Genomic DNA, 23,518 nt, shown 5'->3' with positions numbered 1-23,518 from the left:
CTTTCAGCTTTTCGCAAGGTGCACTGAAAGATGCCCCAAACCTCATCTGCACGCCACACGCAGCTTGGTACAGCGAACAGGCTTCCATAGAGATGAGGGAAGAGGCAGCCCGGGAGATCCGCCGAGCCATTACAGGTAATTAGGTGGCCCACTGTGGGTGTCTATGGTGGAGACTGTCCAGGACCTACATTTCCTACTTGAGCTTTTCCCTACCAGGGTGCCTCCAGCTGTTGCAAAGCTACAACTCCCAGCATGTCCGGACAGCCTTCGGCTGTCCGGGCATGCTGGGAATTGTAGCTTTGCAACAGCTGGAGGCAGCCTGGTTGGAAAACGCTGAACTCGTTGTTTGGGTGTAGGAAGGAGGTAATGGAGGTTTAGGACAATAAACTCTACCTATAATTCAGTTCTATTTAAAGGGGTTATCCAGGAAAAAAACTTATATATATATATATATATATATATATATATATATAACAACTGGCTCCAGAAAGTTAAACAGATTTGTAAATTGCTTCTATTAAAAAATCTTAATCCTTTCAATAATTATAAGCTGCTGAAGTTGAGTTGTTGTTTTCTGTCTGACAATTCTGTCTGCTCTCTGCTGACATCTCTGCTTGTCTCGGGAACTGCACAGAGTAGAAGAGGTTTGCTATGGGGATTTGCTTCTAAACTGGGAGGTTCCCGAGACACGTGTCATCAGAGAGCACTTAGACAGAAATAACAACTCAACTTCAGCAGCTCATAAGTACTGAAAGGATTAAGATTTTTTTTATAGAATTAATTTACAAATCTGTTTAACTTTCTGGAGCCAGTTGATATATCTAAAAAAAAGTTTTTTCCTGGATAACCCCTTTGAAATGTTTTCAAATCAACTGTTGTCAGGAAGTTAAACAGATTTGCAAATTACTTCTATTTAAAAATCTTAATCCTTCCAGTACATGTCAGCTGCTGTATGCTCCAGAGGAAGTTGTGTAGTTCTTTTCAGTCTGACCACAGTGCTGTCTGCTGCCACATCTGTCCGTGTCAGGAACTGTCCAGAGCAGTAGAGGTTTTGTTATAGGGATTTACTCTAACACAGACAGACAGGTGGCAGCACAGAGCACTGTGGTCAGATTGGGAAGAACTACACAACTTCCTCTGGAGCATACAGCAGCTGATAAGTACTGGAAGTGTTAAAGGAGTAGTCCAGTGGTGATTCAGTGGTGAGCAACTTATCCCCTATCCTAAGGATAGGGGATAAGTTGCAGATCGCGGGGGGTCCGACCCCTGGGGCCCCCCGCGATCTCCTGTACGGAGCCCCGACAGCCCGCTGGAAGGGGGCGTGTCGACCTCCGCACGAGGCGGCGGCCGACACGCCCCCTCAATACAACTCTATGGCAGAGCCGAAGCGCTGCCTTCGGCAATCTCCGGCTCTGCCATAGAGATGTATTGAGGGGGCGTGTCGGCCGCCGCCTCGTGCGGGGGTCGACACCCGCTATCTCAGCGGAGAGCCGGGGCCCCGTACAGAGAGATCGCAGGGGGCCCCAGCGGTCGGACCCCCCGCGATCTCAAACTTATCCCCTATCCTTAGGATAGGGGATAAGTTTTTCACCACTGGACTACCCCTTTAAGATTTCTAAATAGAAGTCATTTACAAATCTGTATAACTTTCTGGCACCAGTTGATTTGACTTTTTGTCTTCCTCCTGGCTACCCCTATTTATAGGGGTCAGAGCCTTGTTTTTTTTTATGGCCCTCTACCCATATTTCTGCCTTTTTATATTGCAATTATTTTAGTTTCAATAATTTTCTATCACCCCCCCCCCCCCTCCCCCTACAGGTCGTATCCCTGACAGCCTAAAAAACTGTGTTAACAAAGATCACTTAACGGCAGCGACACATTGGGCCAGTATGGATCCTGGGGTGGTTCATCAAGAACTAAACGGAGCGGCGTACAGGTAAGACAGGCTTATATAGTCAGTGAATAGGGCACATAACCGGACGGTGGAGACAGCTGTGCACTAGAATATTTTATAGCTAGCAGCTCAGGTGATGTATATGAACAGCTGCCATTTTTATAGGGCTAGGTAGAACTAATGCAATGGGGGTAACTGAAGAGACAAATAATTGGGAAGGGGATCTGCCATAATAAAAGGGTTATCCAGGAATTGAAAAACAGCACCACACATGTCCTCAGGTTGTGTGTGGTATTACAACTTGGCTCCATTCACTTTACTGGAACTGAGCTGCAAAACAATACACAACCTGAGGACAGGTGTGGTGCTGTTGTTTTTTTGTTTAGAAAATCGACTTCCTGTTTTTCTATTCCTGAATTAGACATGTGTAAGCTAACCACATATATAGGGTTTGCTAGATTTTAAAGGCAACGTGTCATCAGAAAATGACCTTTTATATAAATTAAAGGGGTGCTCCAGGGAAGTTAAGAAAATTGCCTCAAATCCACCACAATACCTGTTCAGTGTCCCTGTAGTTAGCCTTGTGATTTTGCCAGCTCCCGTGATCCCTGATGTCTTGTGAAAATTATTTTTCCTTGCTTGTAGCTCAGACTACAACTCCCAAAAGTCAGTGCAGCTCTTTGTAATGGCTGCCAGCCAATTGCATTTCTATCTGTGTGCATGCTGTGTTGTTGTAAACACAGTGAGCAGCACACACAAACTATCCTTTCCCCCAGCAATAAATCATGCAATGCTCTGAATGGCAGCAGTCAGTGATTAGATTTACAGCAGGCTGTGCTGAGATCCTCACACAAGGAGGGGGAGGAGAGGTGTGGCTATGAAACCAGACAGAAATCACGTGGTATTTGTCTTCCAGGAGGGTGGGGGCTAGTCTCACTGAGGGCTTTGCTCAAAGACAAGGTGGATCTGAATATGACGGCTTTCTCTCACTCCCTGCATGTAAGTGACAGCTGAAACTGCTCTATATAGCTAATGAATGATATTTAGACAAATACAAAGTTTGGTGGGAGGGAAAGTATGGGCTATGAGATCCCCGTAGTACCCCTTTAAGTTTATATGTTAAAAGGAAAAAATTAGAAACAAAAATTTTTTTGTTTAACTATCTGTATGATAAAGAGTCCAGAAGTTGCGCAATTTTCACCACTAAGCCTAAAACTAAGCTGAGACTTCCTGCTTTGTCTGTGATGGTTAGGCTGCTGGAAAGTGATCAGTACAACATTACAGACACCAGAGAAGACAATAGGAGCCCAGCCCCCCATCCCCTGTAGAATAACCTCTGCACATTTTACAAACCTTCCCTATAAAAGATAAGGGTCTGGAGATGTTCATTGTTTGTTTGTGGGGCTTGCCATAAGGCTAAATGCTGTGCAGACAAGATGGCAACCCCCATATCAATGCACGCAAAATAAAAATAAATAGACATAGATTAGACAAAAAGCTTGTTACGTTGTCTGGCACTAGTCTGTTAAACAAATATATAGGTGACACTTTGAGCTTATATTTCCATATAAAAAGTTTAAATATTTTTTGCTGGCTGTCAGTGAATCTAATTATTTACATCCAAATCTACAAACCTATGTTGACCAGGTCCAATTGACACAGGTGCTGGTACACTGATATGTTCACCTTTGGCAGATATGTTGCAAAAATGTGTTCATCTGTCTGGATCGTTCTAGACAGGGCGCCACACTTGTCCTCAGGTTGTGTGTGGTCTTGCAGCTCAGAAGTGAATGGACCCGTGTTGTAATACCACACACAACCTGAGGACAGATGTGGTGCTGTTTTTGGAAGTAAGCAGCTGTACTCTTGTAATCAGGGATAGCCCCTTTAATGTTATAATATCTTTATAGCAGCTGTTTCTTTTAATACAGTGCACCCAAAACCTCTCCATAGGCAAATGTTTGGTTTCCTGCACCGACCACTAGAGGTAGCTTACGGGATCTTATTAGGTTATTGAAATCAATGTATAAATAGTACGCAGTACATTTCTAAGCTGCCCCTAGTGGTGGCTGATGGCAGCTAGAAGTCCGTCACTTATTTTTAGGTCTGTGTGGGAGATTTGTCACACTGTATCAGGAAAATAGAATAACATGCACAGTTTTGTCATTTGGGCCACGTCAGGGCAAATATTGAATACCGTAATTCCATTCATAGACATAAAAAAGAGATCCTAGAGTGGTGATGCAATGAAACGTAAAGAGAAAGATTTATTAGGACTGTGGTAAAATGCACCAAATGTATTAATGGGGGTTATCCAGCATTAGTAAAACCATAGCTGCCTTCTTCCAAAAGCTGCACCACTCCTGTCCTCAGGTTGTTTGTAGTATTGCAGCTCAGTTCTATTGAAGTGAATGGAGCTGAATTGTAATACCACACACAACCTGAGAACGAGTGGCACTATTTCTGGGAAAAAAAAAGCAGCCCCCCGTATGCAATTTGCACCCTGTAGGTAGGATCGACCTATAGATAGATCTCCCCTGTACATTGGACCCCCCCTATAGTTATCTTTCCCTCTGTACATAATGCCCCCTGGAGTTAGCTTTCACTTTGTATATAGGGCCTCCCTATAGATAGCTTTTCCCCTGTATATAGCTTTTCCCCTGTGTATAGGACCCTGTGTAGATTACTTCCCTTCTGTATGTAAGTGCCCCTGTAGGCAGGGGGCCTCTCTAGTGGTGGTGCAGGAAGCCCAACTTTTGCCTATGGTGATGTTTTGGGTGCACTGTATTAAAAGAATCAGCTGATATGAAAATATTATAACATTAAAGGGGGTTATCCAAGATTGCAAGAACACAGCTGCCCCCCTTATGCAATTTGCCCCCTATAGGTAGGATCGACCTATGGATTGAACTCCCTTGTACATTGGACCCCCTTGAAGTTAGCTCTCCCACTGTACATAGGGCCCCCTGGAGTTAGCTTTCACTCTGAGACCATCCTGTAGGCAGCTTGCCCTCTGTAGTTAGCTTTCCCCTGTATATGCCCCCCCGCCCCCCCCCCCCCCCCCCCCCGTAGTTAGCTTCCACACCTGCATAAAAGGCCCCAGGTAGATAGCTGGCCCCCTGTAGATAGATTTCCTCCTGTATATATGGCCCTCCTGTAATATATTTCCCTATAAAGGAATTAATCTACCCATCCCATTCAAGAAGAAAAAACAAAACCCATTCCTCGGTTCCCCCAGCAGTCATCTGCATCTTCTCCAGCTTCTTTCTGCCGCCACTAGAGGCAGCAGGTCGCTTCTCCACCTACGGGACGAGCATCTAACAACATTGTGCGCTTCCTAGAAGAAGTCATATCATCGACCTCTAGTGGCTGCAGGTGGTGTCACTAGAGGTTGAAATCAGTGTGCCAACTATTGCAAAACGACAACGCCCTGTATGCTTGGTGTCGTAGTTTTGCAACAGCTGGAGGCACACTAGTTGGAAAACACTGCCATAGACTGTATAGCATTATCAGGGTGTATAAGGTTTCCTATTCTTCAGCTGAACTGTTTGCCCTTGAACATCACATGAGACGAGACCCTCCCCACCCACCAGTCACCCGTGGATGGTTTAGTTAAAGGACGTAACATCAATGTGTAGTCTTAGAATGATCCATTTAAATTACAAATTCAGCTCTGATATGTCTAAATAATAATACTTTCTGTGTAGTATTGGATTTTCTGTACCAGTAAGGGTTATCTATCAAAATCAGACTGTTTTCTAGATGCGGTACCCACCACATACCATGTCAGTCATCTGATCACTTTGGGTCCGGCTGTTGTAACCCCATGTGTGATCTCTGTCGGTGCCTACAAATTATCGGCCATTCGCTCTGTCTAACCCTCCATAGCTGTGTATCCCAACCAGAGCGCCTCCAGCTGTTGCAAAACTTCAACTCCCTGCATGCCCGGACAGCCTTTGGCTGTCCGGGCATGCTAGGAGTTGTAGTTTTGCAACAGCTGGGGAAACACTGCTCCAGAGTAATCCCCAAATCCCCTAAATAATAGGGGTTGTACTGAGCACATCACCCCTTTTTAAGGTTGCGTTTAGCAACACTGGTAAATTCCCTGGATCAAATGTATAAAGCACTACAGATGTAGCAGAGCTGAATTATCAGAGCTGAATCTCACTGTTGTAGCAAGTGACAAACTCTGAGTTGAAGCACTATACACACACATATATATATATATATATATATATGTGTGTGTATATATATATGTGTGTGTATATATATATATATATATATATATATATATATATGTGTATATATGTGTATATATATATACATATATATAGTGTGTGTGTGTGTATATACACACACACAATCATGGCTATAAATGTTGGCACCCCTGAATTTTTTTTAGAAAATGAAGTATTTCTCACAGAAAAGAATTGCAGTAACACATGTTTATTCCCTTTGTGTGTATTGGAATTAAACCAAAAAAAGGAGCAAAAAAAGCAAAGCAATTAGACATAATGTCACACCAAACTCCAAAAATGGGCTGGACAAAATTATTGGCACCCTTAACTTAATATTTGGGTGCAACTGCACACCCTTTGGAAAAAATAAGTGAAATCAGTCACTTCCTATAACCATCAATAAGCTTCTTACACCTCTCAGCCGGAATGTTGGACCACTCTTCCTTTGCAAACTGCTCCAGGTCTCTTATTGGAAGGCGCCTTTTCCCAACAACCATTTTAAGATTCACAGGTGTTCAATAGGATTTAGATCTGGACTCATTGCCGGTCACTTCAGAACTCTCCAGCGCTTTGTTACCATCCATTTCTGGGTGCTTTTTGACGTATGTTTGGGGTCATTGTCTTGCTGGAAAACCCAAGATCTTGGATGCAAACCGCTTTATGACACTGGGCTGTACAGTGCGACCCAAAATCCATTGGTAATCCTCAGATTTCGTGATGCCTTGTACACATTCAAGGCACCCAGTGCCGGAGGCAGCAAAACAACCCCAAAACATAATTGACCTCCACCATATTTCACTGTATGTACTGTGTTCTTTTCTTTGTAGGCCTCATTCCATTTTCAGTAAACAGTAGAATGATGGGCTTTACCAAAAACTCTATCTTGGTCTCATCTGTCCAGAAGGATTTTGGCTTACTCAAGTTCATTTTGGCAAAATGTAGTCTTGCTTTTTTATGTCTCTGTGTCAGCAGTGGGGTCCTCCTGGGTCTCCTGCCATAGCGTTTTATTTTATTTAAATGTTGACGGATAGTTTGCGCTGACACTGATGCTCCCTGAGCCTGCAGAACAGCTTGAATATCTTTTGGAACTTGTTTGGGGCTGCTTATCCACCATCCGGACTATCCTGCCGTGACACCTTTCATCAATTTTTCTCTTCCGTCCACGCCCAGGGAGATTAGCTACAGTGCCATGGGTTGAAAACTTCTTGATAATGTTGCACACTGTGGACAAAGGCAAATCTAGATCTCTGAAGATGGACTTGTAACCTTAAGATTGTTGATATTCTCTTCTCCTTTTTCTGTTGTCTTTCTTTTGTCCATGCTTAGTGTGGCACACACAGACACACAATGCAAATACAAAGTGGACTTCTCTCATTTTTATCTGATTTCAGGTGTGATTTTTATATTGCCCAGACCTGTTACTTGCCCCAGGTGAGTTTACAGGAGCATCACATGCTTGAAACAATCTTATTTTTCCACAATTTTGAAAGGGTGGCAATAATTTTTCGAGTTTGGTGACATTATGTCCAATTTGCATTTTTTCCCTCCCTTTTTGGTTTAGTTCCGATACACACAAAGAGACTAAACATGTGTATAGCAAAACATGTGTTACTGCAATTGTTTTCTGTGAGAAATACTTTATTTTCTAGAAAAATTTCAGGGGTGCCAACATTTACGGCCATGACTGTGTATAATCTCCCACTAATCTCCAGCTCATCTATAGAATTGGTTTCTGAAGTCATTCAGGTCCTTTATCTTCACTCGCACAGTCGTGGCGTCTTCCTCCGCTCCATCCCTGTAGATAGGATTTACGGCATCACATGTGTCAGCACTTTGTCCCCATGAAATGTGACTTATGGATTGATCGCCTTCATGTTCAAAATACTAATGGACTTTCTGCTGTGGGGACTCCCAGGGCCAGCACCATTTTGAGGGTGGAAATAATCACATACGAACACATTTGTCCTGCTTTACCGTATAGGTGTTATATTGGTAAAAGGAAGCCCCCCGCCTCCCGGCATAATTCAGTTCCTATGGACCATTCTCCTTATCTGAGCTTCCATCTGCTCGCCATTAGAACGCTTGCTTTACTCCACCTCGATCAAAGTATACATATATTCATGACTTCTTAAATATTTAATGGCGACAGAGACAGAAGACAGAATTAGGCGCACACTTTTTATCGTTTTGTAATATTGATTTGGATCTTGCGCCTCCCTGAAGTAATGCTGACTGTAAGAGCAGAGGATGTTCACTCATTGATGTATCTCTCCCTCGTTCTTCTCTGTCAGACATTGCTTTTCGCCAACAAAAGATAACAAATAAATACATAAATAAATAGTGTTGAGAATAAAAATGACACAAGAGCTTGTAAACCACATCTTACCAGGAAACTGCTTCTGGGAACGTGGATCTGTATAGAACGTATGGACCAATAATATAATATAATTATAGTTATCTAGTATATATACATTAGTTACTTTGATTTATTGTCACGCCTGATCTTTAGAGTTAGTAAATGACCAGGGGTCCAGTACCCTATAGTAGCTGTATACTACAGAGGAAATTCTTTTCTTTTTAGAATTTGTTTCTGTCACGACCACAGTGCTCTCTGCTGACACCTCTGTCAATGTCAGGAACTGTCCAGAGCAGGAGAGGTTTGCTATGGAGATTTTCTCTTGCTCTGGACAGTTCCTGATATGGACAGAGGTGTCAGCAGAGAGCACTGTGTTTAGACAGAAAAGAAATCCAAAAATAATTGAATTTCCTCTGTAATATACAGCAGATGATAAGTACTGGAAGATTCTTAATAGAAGTAATTTACAAATCTGTTTAACTTTCTGGCACCAGTTGATTTAAAAAAAATAAAAATTTCACCAGAGTACAGACGAGTGGATTCACAGTGTATTTTACATTGGATCCGCCGCTGAAGGACCGCTACAGGGTACCTTTGATGTGCCTGCTCGGATGGCAATACGCCGCTACGAGCAGACACACCGTGATGTGCATGCGCAGTATACTCGCGCTTTACGGCTGCTCTCTGCCTAGCTCAGGGAGCAGGGGGAGTGGACGCCATATGTGTGAGTACACAGCATACGCAGCAACCCGCACATAACAGTGTGCCTGCGTAGTGCCGCTTCAAGCAGGCACATCAAAGGCAACCTGTAGGGTCTGCTCATCTGAACGTACCCTAAGGATGCAGTAATTTAGGTAGGAGGGGTGCTCAGGTATGTGGGGCCCGAGGGAGGGGTTGTTATTGTGGTAGGCAGGTGAGTAGGAGGGTTATTGGGGTAGGCAGGTGGTGGGGAGGGTTATTGGGGTAGGCAAGTGGGGGGGGAGGGAAGTAGGTAGGTGGGGGGTGAACTATATGAATATGGTGGCACTGGCAGGCAGGTGGAGGGGCAGGCCGTTGGGGGGAGATTACCTACAATATATGGTGGGTGGCAGTGGCAAGTGTTTTCAACAAGAAGCCTGGCGCTGCAACATTCAGCAGCGGCAGCTCAGACGGGTCCAGGAGGGTGCATGCACATCTGCCACGCACTCCTCTCTGCCAGCCTGCCGGGAACACGTCGCACGTCATTACTGACGTGCTGACCCGCTCTACTCCCAGGCGGCCACTGCGGTACTCTTAAAGGGCCACACGCTGCCTGGGAGGTAAGAGAGTCTGCACACTGCAGCGGCCGCCTGGGTCCAAGGGGGATAAAAAAAGGGGGGGAGCACGTCTGCACTCCCTTAACAGAGGCTGCAGCTGCGCCTGAGGCAACTGCCTCAGTCGCCTCATGGCAGCTACGGCTCTGACTGTACTACGTAAATTGTATATATATTTTTTTATATATATAAAAAAAAAAAAAGATTTTTGAGGTTAGAAATAAAACATCAGCTCAGCCAGCTGTTTTTGGTGTCACAGCGCCTACGTGAACACTTCTGATCTACAAGTAAGACTCTATATATGCCACCAACGTCTAATCATTTAGGCGCACTATACTTGCCTTATAGGCTTAAAGGAGTACTCGACCCCTAGACATCTTATCCCCTATCCAAAGGATAGGGGATAAGATGTCTGATCGCTGGGGTCCCGCCGCGATCACCCTGCTGCTCCCGGCATTCATATAGAGCATTGGGTGCAGCACCGGAGGCTTGTGACGTCAGGGCCGTGCCCCGCTCGTGACATCACGGCCATGCCCCCTCAATGCAAGTCTATGGGAGGGGGTGTGACGACAGTCACACCCCCTCCCATAGACTTGCATTGAGGGGGCACGGCCGTGATGTCACGAGCGGAGCGTGACCATGACACAATCCTGACACATGACACAATCCTCTGCCCCGCATCGCCAGTAATCCGGTCTGGGGTACTGCAGCAGAGATCGCGGGAGTCCCCAGTGGCGAGACCCCAACAACGGGGCCCCAGCGATCAGACATCTTATCCCCTATCCTTTGGATAGGGGATAAGATGTCTAGGGGCGGAGTACACCTTTAAGACTCCCCATATATGCAACTGTGCACATAGGCCTGTTGTTACCATAGAAAAGAATGATGGCCTATCAGATTGCACTGTGCTATTATTTTTTAACCATAGCTCTATAGTTCACAATACAAGTACATGCATTTTTTCTTTTTTCGCAATAGTCTGAAGGTACATCATTACTTCCCCCCCCCCCCCCCCCGCCCCCCCCCCCCCCCCCGCTCCACTACACCATTGTAATTTTACGATAGATGTGTGTTGGCTGCATAGCCTTAGCCTTGCTGTTAGATAGTAAAGCGCATTCTGAGTTCTGAGGATTATTAAATGCAAATCACATTACGCCAAATCTCCTTTGCATCAAGCTCGCTCTCAGGCGTGTCCGCTATTAGTTAAATAAACAGCAGCCCCCGGGGGCAAACCGAATGCAAATGACGACTTGCTCTCGAGTGGATGAGCAATATCTTGGGCTGTAGGAGACAGTTTGCATACTTGATATGCGCAGTGTGTACAAAGTCCTCTGAAGATTATACTGTGCTCAAAACTATCTCAATTGTTTCATACATTGGCCTATTCTATGGGTTGTATCATTCGGTCATCTGACCAGTGTCCTTGTTCCAACAGGTATCCTCCAGGAGTAGTAAGTGTGGCCCCAGCCGGCATCCCAACCGCAGTGGAAGGAATCGTCCCCAACGCCATGCCTTTATCACACGCCCATCCTGCCGTGGCCCATCCGCCTCACGCCCCATCTCCTGTCCAAACCGTCAAACCAGAAGCTGACAGAGACCATCCAAGTGACCAATTGTAGCCAATGACAATAGCAGATGACCATTCCCAAGCATAGGAGATCCGGAAGTCAAGTGAAGACCATAGAAGAAGCAGCAGAGGCGGCGTTAAAAAAAAAAAAAAAAAGAGAGAATAAATAAAATAATTCTGGATTTTGGATAGAAGCAAAAATAATGAACTTTCAATGCAGATCTACGTTGTTTTTGGAGATCGGTCCAAATATACAGAATACGAGAAGAAGAAAGGAATTGGAATTTTTTTTTCCTACCCTACCCCCTTCCCATTAAAAAAAAAAATTGTAGTTTGTCCCTGTCGAGTGGACTGACCTCATTGTCCTGTGGCCCTAAGTTAAGCGAGAGAAGCTAGTAGTTATTATCATGAATGTATTTGTCTGTGTACAGTTTTTAGAACATTACAAAAAAAAAGGGGGGGGGTTTATTTGCATAATTGTCGACGGGGGAAAAACATAAGGGAGGTGTTCAGCAAACCACTTTTGAAATATAGAAAAAGCTTAAAAAAAATAAAAAAATAAACATTTCTTTTCTATGTTATGACATGCCCAGTAACTAAGGCGGTTGGCAGACTTCTCAGGACAATACATTTTTTTTCCCATGATTCTTTTTGGAAAACCACACAGTGCATTTTTATTTCTTTTAACTACCTGCTTGTCTTACGTTATATATATTATATATTTTTTTTTTTTTATAATTTAGAAGAATATTTGTTTTCTTATTTCGGATCCTCCCTCCTCTTCCTCCTCTTATTTGGCATGCAAATCCCTCATTTCAGATAAATACATGACCATGAATTTTTTATTTTATTTTATTTTGTTTGTGAAGAAATTTAAGATTTCGCATCAACGAGCAACGAGCATAGAGCTTCTTGTCACCAGTTTAAAAAAAAAAATAAGAAAAATATATATATTATTGGTGGTATGCGGGAAATCTATACTACTGAAAGGTAGTACATTTCATTGCCTACATTGATTCCTTCCTGGTAATGTGGTAGGCTAGCAATATTTTTTTTTTTTTTTTTTTTGTTAAGATCATGTTTGTGCGTGTAACCATTTGTATGAATTATTTTAAAGGAATAAAAAAAAAAAAACAGACGTTTAACAGGTTGCTTTAGTTATTTGAATTGATCCTGTGAAATATATAATGGAGTGAATAAGGAGCTTTGAGAGTGTCGACCCTTACAGCAGGAGTGCTCAACTATTTTTAGGGTGGGTCCGCTTATCCAAATCTGCCATTCGGTGAAGGTCTGAGCTGAATACTAAGTCCTGGTTTACCTAGCGGCCGCAGTGCCGTGAAGGAAGTAGCCACTGCCTGTTGTAAAACATTATTATTACCCTACTAATAAGTCACAGGGTTAAACGAGCAACAGAAATGTGGGAGATGTAAATCTACTGTTCCCTCCATGACCTATACACTGTTACACACTGTGCCCCTGAATATAATACTGCTACACACTGTGCCCCTGAATATAATACTGCCACACACTCTGCCCCGGAATATAATACTGCCACACACTCTGCCCCGGAATATAATACTGCCATACATTGTGCCCCTGAATATAAATCTGCCACACACTGTAGCCTTGAATATAATACTGCCACTCACTGTGCCCCTGAATATAATACTGCCACACACTCTGCCCCGGAATATAATGCTGCCACACACTATGCCCCTGAATATAATGCTGCCACACACTGTGCCCCTGAATATAATACTGCCACACACTGTGCCCCTGAATATAAATCTGCCACACACTGTAGCCTTGAATATAATACTGTCCCACACTGTACCCTTGAATACAATACTGCCACACACTGTGCCCTTGAATACAATACTGCTACACACTGTGCCCTTGAATACAATACTGCCACACACTGTGCCCCTGAATACAATACTGCCACACACTGTGCCCCTGAATATAATACTGCCACACACTGTGCCCCTGAATATAAATCTGCCACACACTGTAGCCTTGAATATAATACTGTCCCACACTGTACCCTTGAATACAATACTGCCACACACTGTGCCCTTGAATACAATACTGCCACACACTGTGCCCCTGAATACAATACTGCCACACACTGTGCCCCTGAATATAAATCTGCCACACACTGTAGCCTTGAATATAATACTGACACACACTGTACCCTGAATATAATACTGCCACACACTGTGCCCCTGAATATAATACTGCCACACACTGTGCCCCTGAATGCAATACTGCCACACACTGTGCCCCTAAATATAATACTGTCACATACTGTGCCCCTGAATATAATACTGCCACACTGTGCCCCTGAATATAATACTATCACACTCTGTGCCCCCTGAATACTATCACACTGTACCCTCTGAATATAATACTGCCACACACTGTTCCCCTGAATATAATACTGCCACACACTGTGCCCCTGAATATAATGCTATCACACTGTACCCTCTGAGTATAATACTACCACACACTGTGCCCCTGAATATAATGCTATCACACTGTACCCTCTGAGTATAATACTACCACACACTGTGCCCCTGAATATTATACTGCCACACACTGTGCCCCTGAATATAATACTATCAAATGTTCGCAAATGTATTAAAAAAAAAAAAAGCAACATTTTTTAAAGGACAAAAGTATTCAGACCTATTGAAATTTAGCTCTGCGGGCCTCCCATTTCTCTTGATCATCTTGGAGATGTTCCTGTTGTAAATTCATATGATTGAATAGGATTTGGAAAGACCTGCCCCCGTTCATATAAAGTGTCTCAGCCGACAATGCATATCAGAGCAAAAACCAAGAGATGAGGGGGAAAGAACGCCCTGTAGAGCTTAGAGTGAGGATTGTGTGGAGGCACAGATCTGGAGAAGGGGACAAAATTATTTCTGCTGCACTGATAATTCCTAAGTGGAAGAACTTTGGAACAACTGGGACTCTTCATAGAGTTGGCTGCCCCACCAAGCTAAGTAATCTGGGGAGGAAGACATTGGTAGGAAAGGTGACCAAGAACCCAATGGTCATTCTGGCTGAGCTCCAAAGATCCTGTGTTCAGATGGGAGAAACTTCCAGAAGGTCAATCGTCACTGCAACATTCCTGGCATCTACCGTGTGGCTGAAAACTGCACCGAAATGTTTTACTTGCCAATCGATGGTGTTATTTTTAATGATTGCTAATGCCTGAATTGCTGTGTACCTGCAAAAAGACCTAAGAAATATAAAAACAGTATGTGTGTGTGTATATATATATTATATTATATTATATTTGTATAGAAAAAAAAGTCTAGGGCGGATCAGATGCAGTGCAATAGTCCCGATTATTGTGCATAACATGAACTAGGTCGTGCGTTACGGGGGGGCGACCTTGTTCACACTTTGACTGAAAAAAACATAAAAAATGTATACAACGTAACACTGTTATCTAAAATAGATTTCCTTTCTTGACATATTATTTAAGATATCTGCCCGATGGCACTCAATACAAATATTCCTGGTTGTCATTTTGGAGCTGGAATGTCATCATGATTACACAGCTGAGGGTTAGTTACAATGTTTCAGTCTGCAATTGTTTGCGCTTAGGCACGGCGGCAACCAGGGCTGCAGAGTGAATTCCTCCGTATATAGGAATTATATTATTCACTGTCATTTTAACTAGCTTTTTCTCCTTTTTGATAGTTTGTCAGTGGTCTCAAACTGTGGCCCTCCAGATGTTGCAAAACTTCAACTCCCAGCATCCCCGGACAGCCGTTGGCTGTCCGGGGATGCTGGGAGTTGAAGTTTTGCAACATCTGGAGGGCCACAGTTTAAACCACTGGTTTATGTGATTTCTAACATTCTCTTAATCTCTTCATTTACCAAGAATTGACTTCTGACCCCAGAAAAAAAACCTCAAAATTTATGGTCGCTGGGTGTTTCTCTTCCCTGTAATCGGCTTTCCTGGCCTCTTAGATTCAAAATATCACTAGTAACAGCCACAGCAAGACAACACAGGAAGTCAGAGTTGTGCATAGCCACATAGCCACGCTATCAGTTCTTCAGGGGATCCTCACTGAAAGTGTCCCTGCAACATCAGTTTCATTGCTCAGTGTAACTCTTCCTTTGCTGTGCTGCTGCTGTGTGTACACAGTCTTGCCTCCTGTATATAAACTCTATAGCAGTGGTTGACAACCTCCCTCTTACACCCTCCTATTGTCCACATCACCCATGTCCACCCCCCCTCACCCATGTCCACCCTCCTGTCATCCATGTCCACCTTGTCCACTCCCCTGTCCATCTGTCACTCATGTTTACCCCCCCCCCCGTCTACCCTGTCACCCATGTCCACCCTCCTGTTCACCCATCTGTCCCTTTGTCACCCCAGTCCACCCCTCTGTCACTCCTGACCCTCTTTTACCCCCTTGTCACCCTTGTCCACCCCTCTGAACCCCTGTCTCCCATGTCCAGCCTCCTGTCATCCATGTTTACCCCCACATCCAACCCTCTGACCACATCCTTGTCAGCCATGTCCACCCCCTATTCACCCCTCTGTCACCCCCTGTCCACCCCTCTGTCACCCCTATGCTCCCCATCACCCTGTTCACTCTTCTACACCCATCTGTCACCCTTGTACACCTCCCTACACCCCTCTGTACACTCCTCTACACCCCTTTATCACCCATGTACACCCATCTATCACCCATTTACACTCCTCTACACCCCTCTGTCACCCATGTACACTCCTCTATACCCCTCTGTCACCCATGTACACTCCTCTATACCCCTCTGTCACCCATGTACACTCCTCTATACCCCTCTGTCACCCATGTACACTCCTCTATACCCCTCTGTCACCCATGTACACTCCTCTATACCCCTCTGTCACCCATGTACACTCCTCTATACCCCTCTGTCACCCATGTACACTCCTCTACACCCCTCTGTTACAAATGTACACTCCTCTATACCCCTCTGTCACCCATGTACACCCATCTATCACCCATGTACACTCCTCTACACCCCTCTGTCACCCATGTCCACTCCTCTACACCCCTCTGTCACCCATGTACACTCCTCTATACCCTTCTGTCACCCATGTACACCATCTGTCACCCATGTACACTCCTCTACACCCCTCTGTCACAAATGTACACTCCTCTATACCCCTCTGTCACCCATGTACACCCATCTATCACCCATGTACACTCCTCTACACCCCTCTGTCACCCATGTACACTCCTCTATACCCCTCTGTCACCCATGTACACCCATCTGTCACCCATGTAAAAAAAAGTGCGGAGCCTAATAGGTTTGTTTTGCAGGTTTAACAGTGAAGAATTGTGTATGGAGAAATCGTGATGATGGCGCGGACCAGATGGAGAAGAGAAGGCAACGATGCAAATTAGAGAAGACTTCTTTTTTGAGTTGCTGTATAAAGCAGCACTCTAAACTACATACCCACTGATAGATATAGTGCATTGTGTTTTTTCAGTTTTCTCCTTTTTTACATTTTTTTTAAAATAGTTTTTAATTTTTGCTCGTCAACCTCGGTAGGGGTGCCCCACGGAATTTTTTTTCCCGAGATGTGCCCCAACCTGAAAAAGGTTAGGAAACACTGATCTATAGTAATGTAAATATTTGCACTTTCAGGAGCACTAAAATTTCATGGCATAACAGGGAGGAGTATGTGCTGCTATTGGATAGGCAACTAAGGGAGGAAGTATCTGTGTGTACTTCTACCCCGAAATGGAAAAAAATAGAAACAACTGTGCACCATGGAAAGGACTTTCAGGGACTCAGTAACACTAAAATTACCTTCTTACCATTCTAAAGGGTTAATCTAACAAAATCAGGTACTTTAAAAAAAAATCTTTTTAAGTTTCCTACATAATCTCTCATTTATGGATTAACAGAACAACAAATAGAGAACCCTCGTAGCATGCTCAGCACCTCAAGCACTTCACTAGGTTTAAACTTGTGAATTGGCTTGATGGTCTTTAACTTGTCTGTTACTTCTGTCCTGTCATGAAGACCATGTGAGATCCACATGATTGACCCATTTACTAATAAGTTTTGGCCTTGGCACTATAGCGCCACCTATCTGCTGGCTGCCCCCTCCTATGAAGAAATTCTGAGGAGACACTGGAAGAGAGAGGAAAGCACTTAATAATAAAATGCCTCAGATTTGCTTCACTCAGGGCAATACATTATCCTCCATTCTTCCCATTAGCTGAGATGTGGTATCGGAAGCAATTTTCATCAATTTTCTTTTGTTCCAGCGGTGGAAATTGCCAAACAAAGGCCCCCTTTTCTTTTTTACGGAGACGTGAAGTTGATGGAATGACAAGTAAAAACATTCCTAATCATCTCTAATTGAATCGCTTTATAATTTTCTTGTTGGAAGCAACATGATACTTCTCTGAAATTGCTGATTTAATGAAAATGAAGAGTGAGCGGCTGGAAGCGTAAATTTACTGCGAGTCTGTAATGCATTATGAAAAATGGTTTAATGTTGCTCTACTGCTCCCCAGGCAGCTGAAGTTTCTCTAACTGCTTCAGATTTCAGGCTTTTTTCTTTTACGGTATATTAAGGAACATAAACCACCAAAATATATCTATTGTACATGATTGTGTCGAATATCTCTTTAACGCCTTAGTAACTGAGCTTATTTTGTCCAGATATAATTGTCCAGCTATAATATAGGAGCCCAGTCCTCTCATATGAAGATTCCATCAGTTCTACAATGAGTACTCAAAATGTCCATGCATTATGGAAATTACCCATATACACTCATTGACCAAAGAAAAATGCACCATATAGGTGTTGGATTCAAATGAAACCTCATGTGAGAATGTAAGTTACTACAATACAGTATTAGAACAAAAGGATACAGTAAGTATATTGGAAAAAACTGTACAATTGAAAGGAGGTGCCAGTACCCTGTTGCCCACCTCCAGCTTGGATACAAAATAAGAAACGGTTGGATATGGAGGCATACAGGTTCCGTATGGCAACCTGTGGCCCAGTTACCAACAGAAAGTGTTAAAGGGGTTGTCTACCATAAGGTGATTTTAGTACGTACCTGGCAGGCAGTAATGGACATGCTTAGGAAGGATCTGCGCTTGTCTTGGGGCTATATGGTTGTGTTGTGAGATTACCATAACACTGTGGCTAGCTTTTTGTGAACTGGGTATTTCCTGTTGGAGTCCTTTCTCATAAACTACAAGTACCTTAATTCCTTGTTTGTAAGTGTGAGGTCACTTTTCTCCCTCCCACACATCATCCGCCCATTGAAACACACTTGTGATCCTTTCCATGCAATAGATCAGTGTTTTCTAACCAAGGTGCCCCCAGCTGTTGCATATTCTCGCAGGATGATCTCTCTCCCACCCAGAGGTTGCTCCACCCACTAAAGCTCAGTCATGCTCCCTTTCATCACCTGACTAGTGCTGTAATGTCTCAGGCTGCACTACAACCTGGGAAAACCTGAGCCGACATTAATTTTGTATGCTGTTAAAAATAAACGTTAGGGCAAAGATCACATAAGAATTGTGAGACTACCATGAAACACAGGTACAAAAATTATATTATAAACTACACAAACTTTACAGCCCCTGTAGCATAGTCAAATAAAAAAAAAATCCATAAAAACCCTTTGTGGGGATGAGCATTATCCTGTTGAAAAATCCCAATTGGAAGCCATGAGAGGCAACATGTATGGCCACAGGATGGCCATACAGTGGTTACCCTTGTATCACCACTAGGGGTGAAAGACTGTCATATGCGATGGTTCCCAGATCATCATACCAGCAGTTGGGACAGTGTGTTGTCCACAGCAAAGGAAGCATTGACACGCTCACCACGAGGCCTCCATACTCCAACACGACCATCATTAGATCCCAAACAGGACCTGGATTTGTCACTGGAGATACAGTTACAGTCAATAGCCATCCAGGTTTTGCGTACACAACACCATTGCAAACAAAGGCATTGAGCAGAATCTTTTTGTTCATCTGGATAGGGTCTTGAAAAGCACATTTCAATCGTTGCAGATTTGCACCGAATCTGCGGCAAATCCGTTGTGTCTTGACTGTTATAAGTGGCACAGTTGAGAAATGGAACACCAGACTTCTTCTGTGGGACTCTGGCTTTACTCCATTGGCCTGCTTGTAACATTCCCAGTTGTTAAAGTGTGGAGTTAGACTGTTGTATGGTATGTGACTCGGGGTGGTTTAATGAATCACTTCGTGACACCAAGGCACCATTAACCTACACAGTTCGAGGATAGGACAGCTTCTCCTTGGCCAGCTGTGGGATAACAAATACACCAATGCTAGGTTACGGATAACTGTCTTTACTGAGGCAGGAGTAGATGTTACAATCCTCACTGCGTAGATTAGAGTAGATGCAATGTAACCCTTGAGAGCCCTGTAGTATTGTGACTTGTAGTATTGTGCTTGGGACTTAAAGCTGAGGCCTCCCACGCTGACTAGGGTTCTGATAGTGTCCAATTAACATTACACTACCAGGGTATGAACTATCACTGTGTGGCCCGTAGACTCCCCGGGTATTATGCTCACATTTAGGAATCTCTGAATTCTCTTGGGCAGGGAACACTTGCAGAATGGTGGGGTCGCTTGCTTGAAGATTGATTTTAGGCTTCCCTTAGATGACCTCACACTCAGCTCACACTCAGCTCTGCACAAAGCTTTTGGACTAGGCCAAGACTAAACTGAACAACTACTCCCTCCCTACACTATATATGGCCTAGTTAGGGGGGCCTCCCATTGGACTATCAGGGTCACATGGGTACCTCCTTACTCATATCCTGTACATTTCCTAAAGACACAGTGCAAAACAATATAAATTAACAGAATAAATATTAAAGCATCAGCTGAGCAGCAGGGCCTATCACAGGCACCTAAAGCAATGTTTACCTGACAGGATGCACTCCTGTACTGGAACACCACAAAAGGGTTACTCTGCCCCTAGACATGTTGTTCCCTATAAAAAGGATAGGGGATAACATGTCTGATCCTGGGGGGGTGTCCAGCCACAGGGACCCCCGTGATCTCCAGGCCGGCACTGCAGTGTTCACGTCACACCACGCTCCCTCCATTCATGTCTATGGGAGGTTGCATGACAGTTATGTCCTCCCATAGACATGAATGGAGGGGGCGTGGCGGCTGGGGTGCCGTGGCAGAGATTGTGGGGGTCCCCAGCGGCTGATCATTCATCAGTGTTTTCTGTGTTCCATTGCTCCATCCTGCCATGGCTGATTGGAGCTTTGGATTCCCAATCGGACATCGAGGAGGCAGGTAAGGGCCCTCCTGCCATCCCCTCAGCTGGTGAATGTTCCATTGGTGAGGGTCCAACCTTTGAGACCTCCACCAATCAAGAAAATAGTTTGGGTTGTAATAAAAAAGCACCACATCCGTTAACAGTTTGTGTATGGTATTGCAGCAGCTCCATTTATTTGAATGAGAATGAATTGCAAACCAGACACAGCGCACGCACAGATGTGCCACTGTTCCTGGAAAAACCAAAGCAGCCATGTTTTCCTCATCCTCTCCAAGCCCCCTTTATGGCCCCAGAAGCTCTTTAGGAAAAATTCCAGGAACTAGCTTAGGCACAAATATAGATGACTTTGTTTTTTTGTATTGCACAAGTTATGGAGTTTATCTGACTTGACATTTCCCTATAAACCAGCGCCTCAGTCTGGACTTACGGAATCTTTTATATGTATATACTTGTGCTGTATGGAGGATTCACTTATAATGTACAGGATTTTCCAGTTGATTTGTGCTGCGTTGTCCTGCCAAGTTTATAAGTACTGTGGATATGACTCCACCAGATGGTGCCGTTCATACGGTTTCCATATGATTTTTATGATTAGATGTAGTAAATACAGTAAAATATAATTTATGAATAGAGGTGAGTGTACTTTCAATATGGTGGGCTCACAGAAATTTCCGAAAAAGTTTGGTTTATGGTAAACAGGATCTCTGCAAGCCAGCAATAAAATAAGCCTAAAAGGGGTACTCCAGTGGAATTTTTTTTTTATCAACTATTGCCAGAAAGTTAAACAGATTTGTAAATTACTTCTATTAAAAAATCTTAACCCTTCCAGTACTGATCAGCTGCTGTATGCTCCAGAGGAAGTTCTTTTCTTTGTGAATTTCTTTTCTGCCTGACCACAGTGCTCTCTGCTGACACCTCTGTCCGTGGACAGTTCCTTACATGAACAGAGGTGTCAGCAGAGAGCACTGTGGTCAGACAGAAAGGAAATTCAAAAACAAAAGAACTTCCTGTGGAGCATACAGCAGCTGATAAGTACTGGAAGGGTTAAGATTTTTAAATAGAAGTCATTTACAAATCTGTTTAACTTTCTGCATCAGGCATCAGTTGATTTACCCTTTAAACCGTGTGTGTATAAGGGTGCATTCACACCACGTTTGTGACTGGTGCCGAATGTCATTAATTTTAACCCCTTAAGGACGCAGCCCTTTTTCCCCTTAAGGACTGAGCCCTTTTTCTCAATTATGACCACCGTCCCTTTACAAATTAATAACGCGAAAACACTTTTACCGAATATTCTGATTCTGAGAATGTTTTTTCGTGACATATTCTACTTTATTTTGGTGGTAAATTTTCGGCGTTACTTGTATCCTTTTTTGGTGAAAAATCCCAAAATGTCATGAAAATGTTGAAAATTTTGCATTTTTCTAACTTTGAAGCTCTCTAATTGTAAGGAAAATGGATATTCCAAATAAATTTTATTTTTCTTCACAAATACAATATGTCCACTTTAAGTTGGCATCGTAAAATGGACATATTTTTGCTTTTTGAAAAAATTAGAGGGCTTCAAAGTAGAGCAGCAATTTTCCAAAATGTCATGAAAATTGCTAAATCTGAAGGGACAGATGTTACAGAACTACAACTCCCAGCATGCCTGGGCAGTCGAGGCATGCTGAGAGTTGTAGTTTGGCAACATCTGGAGGGCTACTGTTTGGGCACCACTGTAACAGTGGTCTCCAAACTGTGACCCTCCAGATGTTGCAAAACTACAACTCCCAGCATGCCCAGCACGCCTTTGGCTGTCTGGGCATGCTGGGAGTTGCAGTTTGGCCCCCCTAGTGGTTGCCACAGTAAAGATCGATTTACTTTCAATTCCCCCCCCCCCCACTGTCGATTCCCTACCTGAGCAAAGATCCAGCAGGCTCCAGCGAAGATCCCAGGTCCCCAGGCATCTTCTCCTGCAGGTACGGCATCCATCTTCTTCTCAGAGCCCCTCGACATCCAGGGGTGGGCAGAACGGGGGGTTGCCATGGCAATCCCCTGTCCTGCGCTGCCATTGGTCAGAACTCCGTTCTGAGTAATGGCAGGGGATAGGAGGAGGTCGCAGCTTTGTGACCTCACTCCTATCCTTTAGGCTGATCGGGGCTGTTGCTGACAGCTCCGATCAGACCTATTTTCCGGGTGATCGGGTCACCAGAGACCCGATCAGCCCGGAATTGGAGAAAATCGCATGTCTGAATTGACATGCGATTTTCTCCGATCGCCGACATGGGGGGTCTCAGGACCCCCCTGGGCGATGTGCCAGGGTGCCTGCTGAATGATTTCAGCAGGCAGCCGGCTCCGGTCCCCAACCGGCTAGCGGTGGGGACCGGATTTCCCACGGGCGTATGGATACGCCCTCGGTCCTTAAGGACTCGGAATGCAGGGCGTATCCATATGCCCTGTGTCCTGAAGAGGTTAAAGAGCCGACCAGAGTCATTTAGTGACTCCGGTCAGCAAATATTTGCCTTGTATCCGGTTTTGTGGCCGGGCTGAAAACTGTAGGAATACGGCAGTGCCCGGTTTTGACATCATCCAGCCGGATCCAGTGACCGTATAAAAAAACATGGTGTGAATGCACCCTAACACTGCCTAAGAGCTCTAAAGCCCAGTATAATGCCTCTATCATTACCTAGGAATGTATTCAAGCAATGGCTTTTTTTTTATTTAACACAAAAAAAATAAATCTCCCCTTTTGGGAACAGCAACAGGTTTTGAATCTGGCAAGAAAAAGAAGACACAATGGATCTTTTCAAGCATTCCAAAAATTCTCCCTTTGGTTACCACAGATTTAGTGTCGAAGAAATAGGGTTTGTATG

At 44.0% G+C, this 23,518-nt stretch overlaps 1 protein-coding gene across 14 annotated transcripts in view; it reads left to right on the top strand.

Annotated features, from left to right (window-relative positions):
* CTBP1 (C-terminal binding protein 1) overlaps positions 1–12,486 on the top strand; it is a 659,916-nt gene extending 647,430 nt beyond the window's left edge. For 13 of the 14 annotated variants that reach the window (XM_056554666.1, XM_056554659.1, XM_056554676.1 and 10 more), the window contains 3 exons: positions 8–135; positions 1,819–1,936; positions 11,216–12,486. In XM_056554666.1, the coding sequence (XP_056410641.1) occupies positions 8–135; positions 1,819–1,936; positions 11,216–11,399 (430 nt within the window). In that variant the 3' untranslated portion in view covers positions 11,400–12,486. Of the gene's footprint in view, positions 1–7; positions 136–1,818; positions 1,937–2,810; positions 2,894–11,215 lie in introns of all 14 variants that reach the window. The other variant, XM_056554671.1, reaches the window with a different exon arrangement.
* Positions 12,487–23,518: the final 11,032 nt, after the last annotated feature.

Source organism: Hyla sarda, chromosome 1 (assembly GCF_029499605.1).
Source record: "Hyla sarda isolate aHylSar1 chromosome 1, aHylSar1.hap1, whole genome shotgun sequence".
Classification (NCBI taxonomy): domain Eukaryota; kingdom Metazoa; phylum Chordata; class Amphibia; order Anura; family Hylidae; genus Hyla; species Hyla sarda.
The sequence above is the reverse complement of the archived record's forward strand: the minus strand, read 5'-3'. Positions and strand labels throughout refer to the sequence as shown.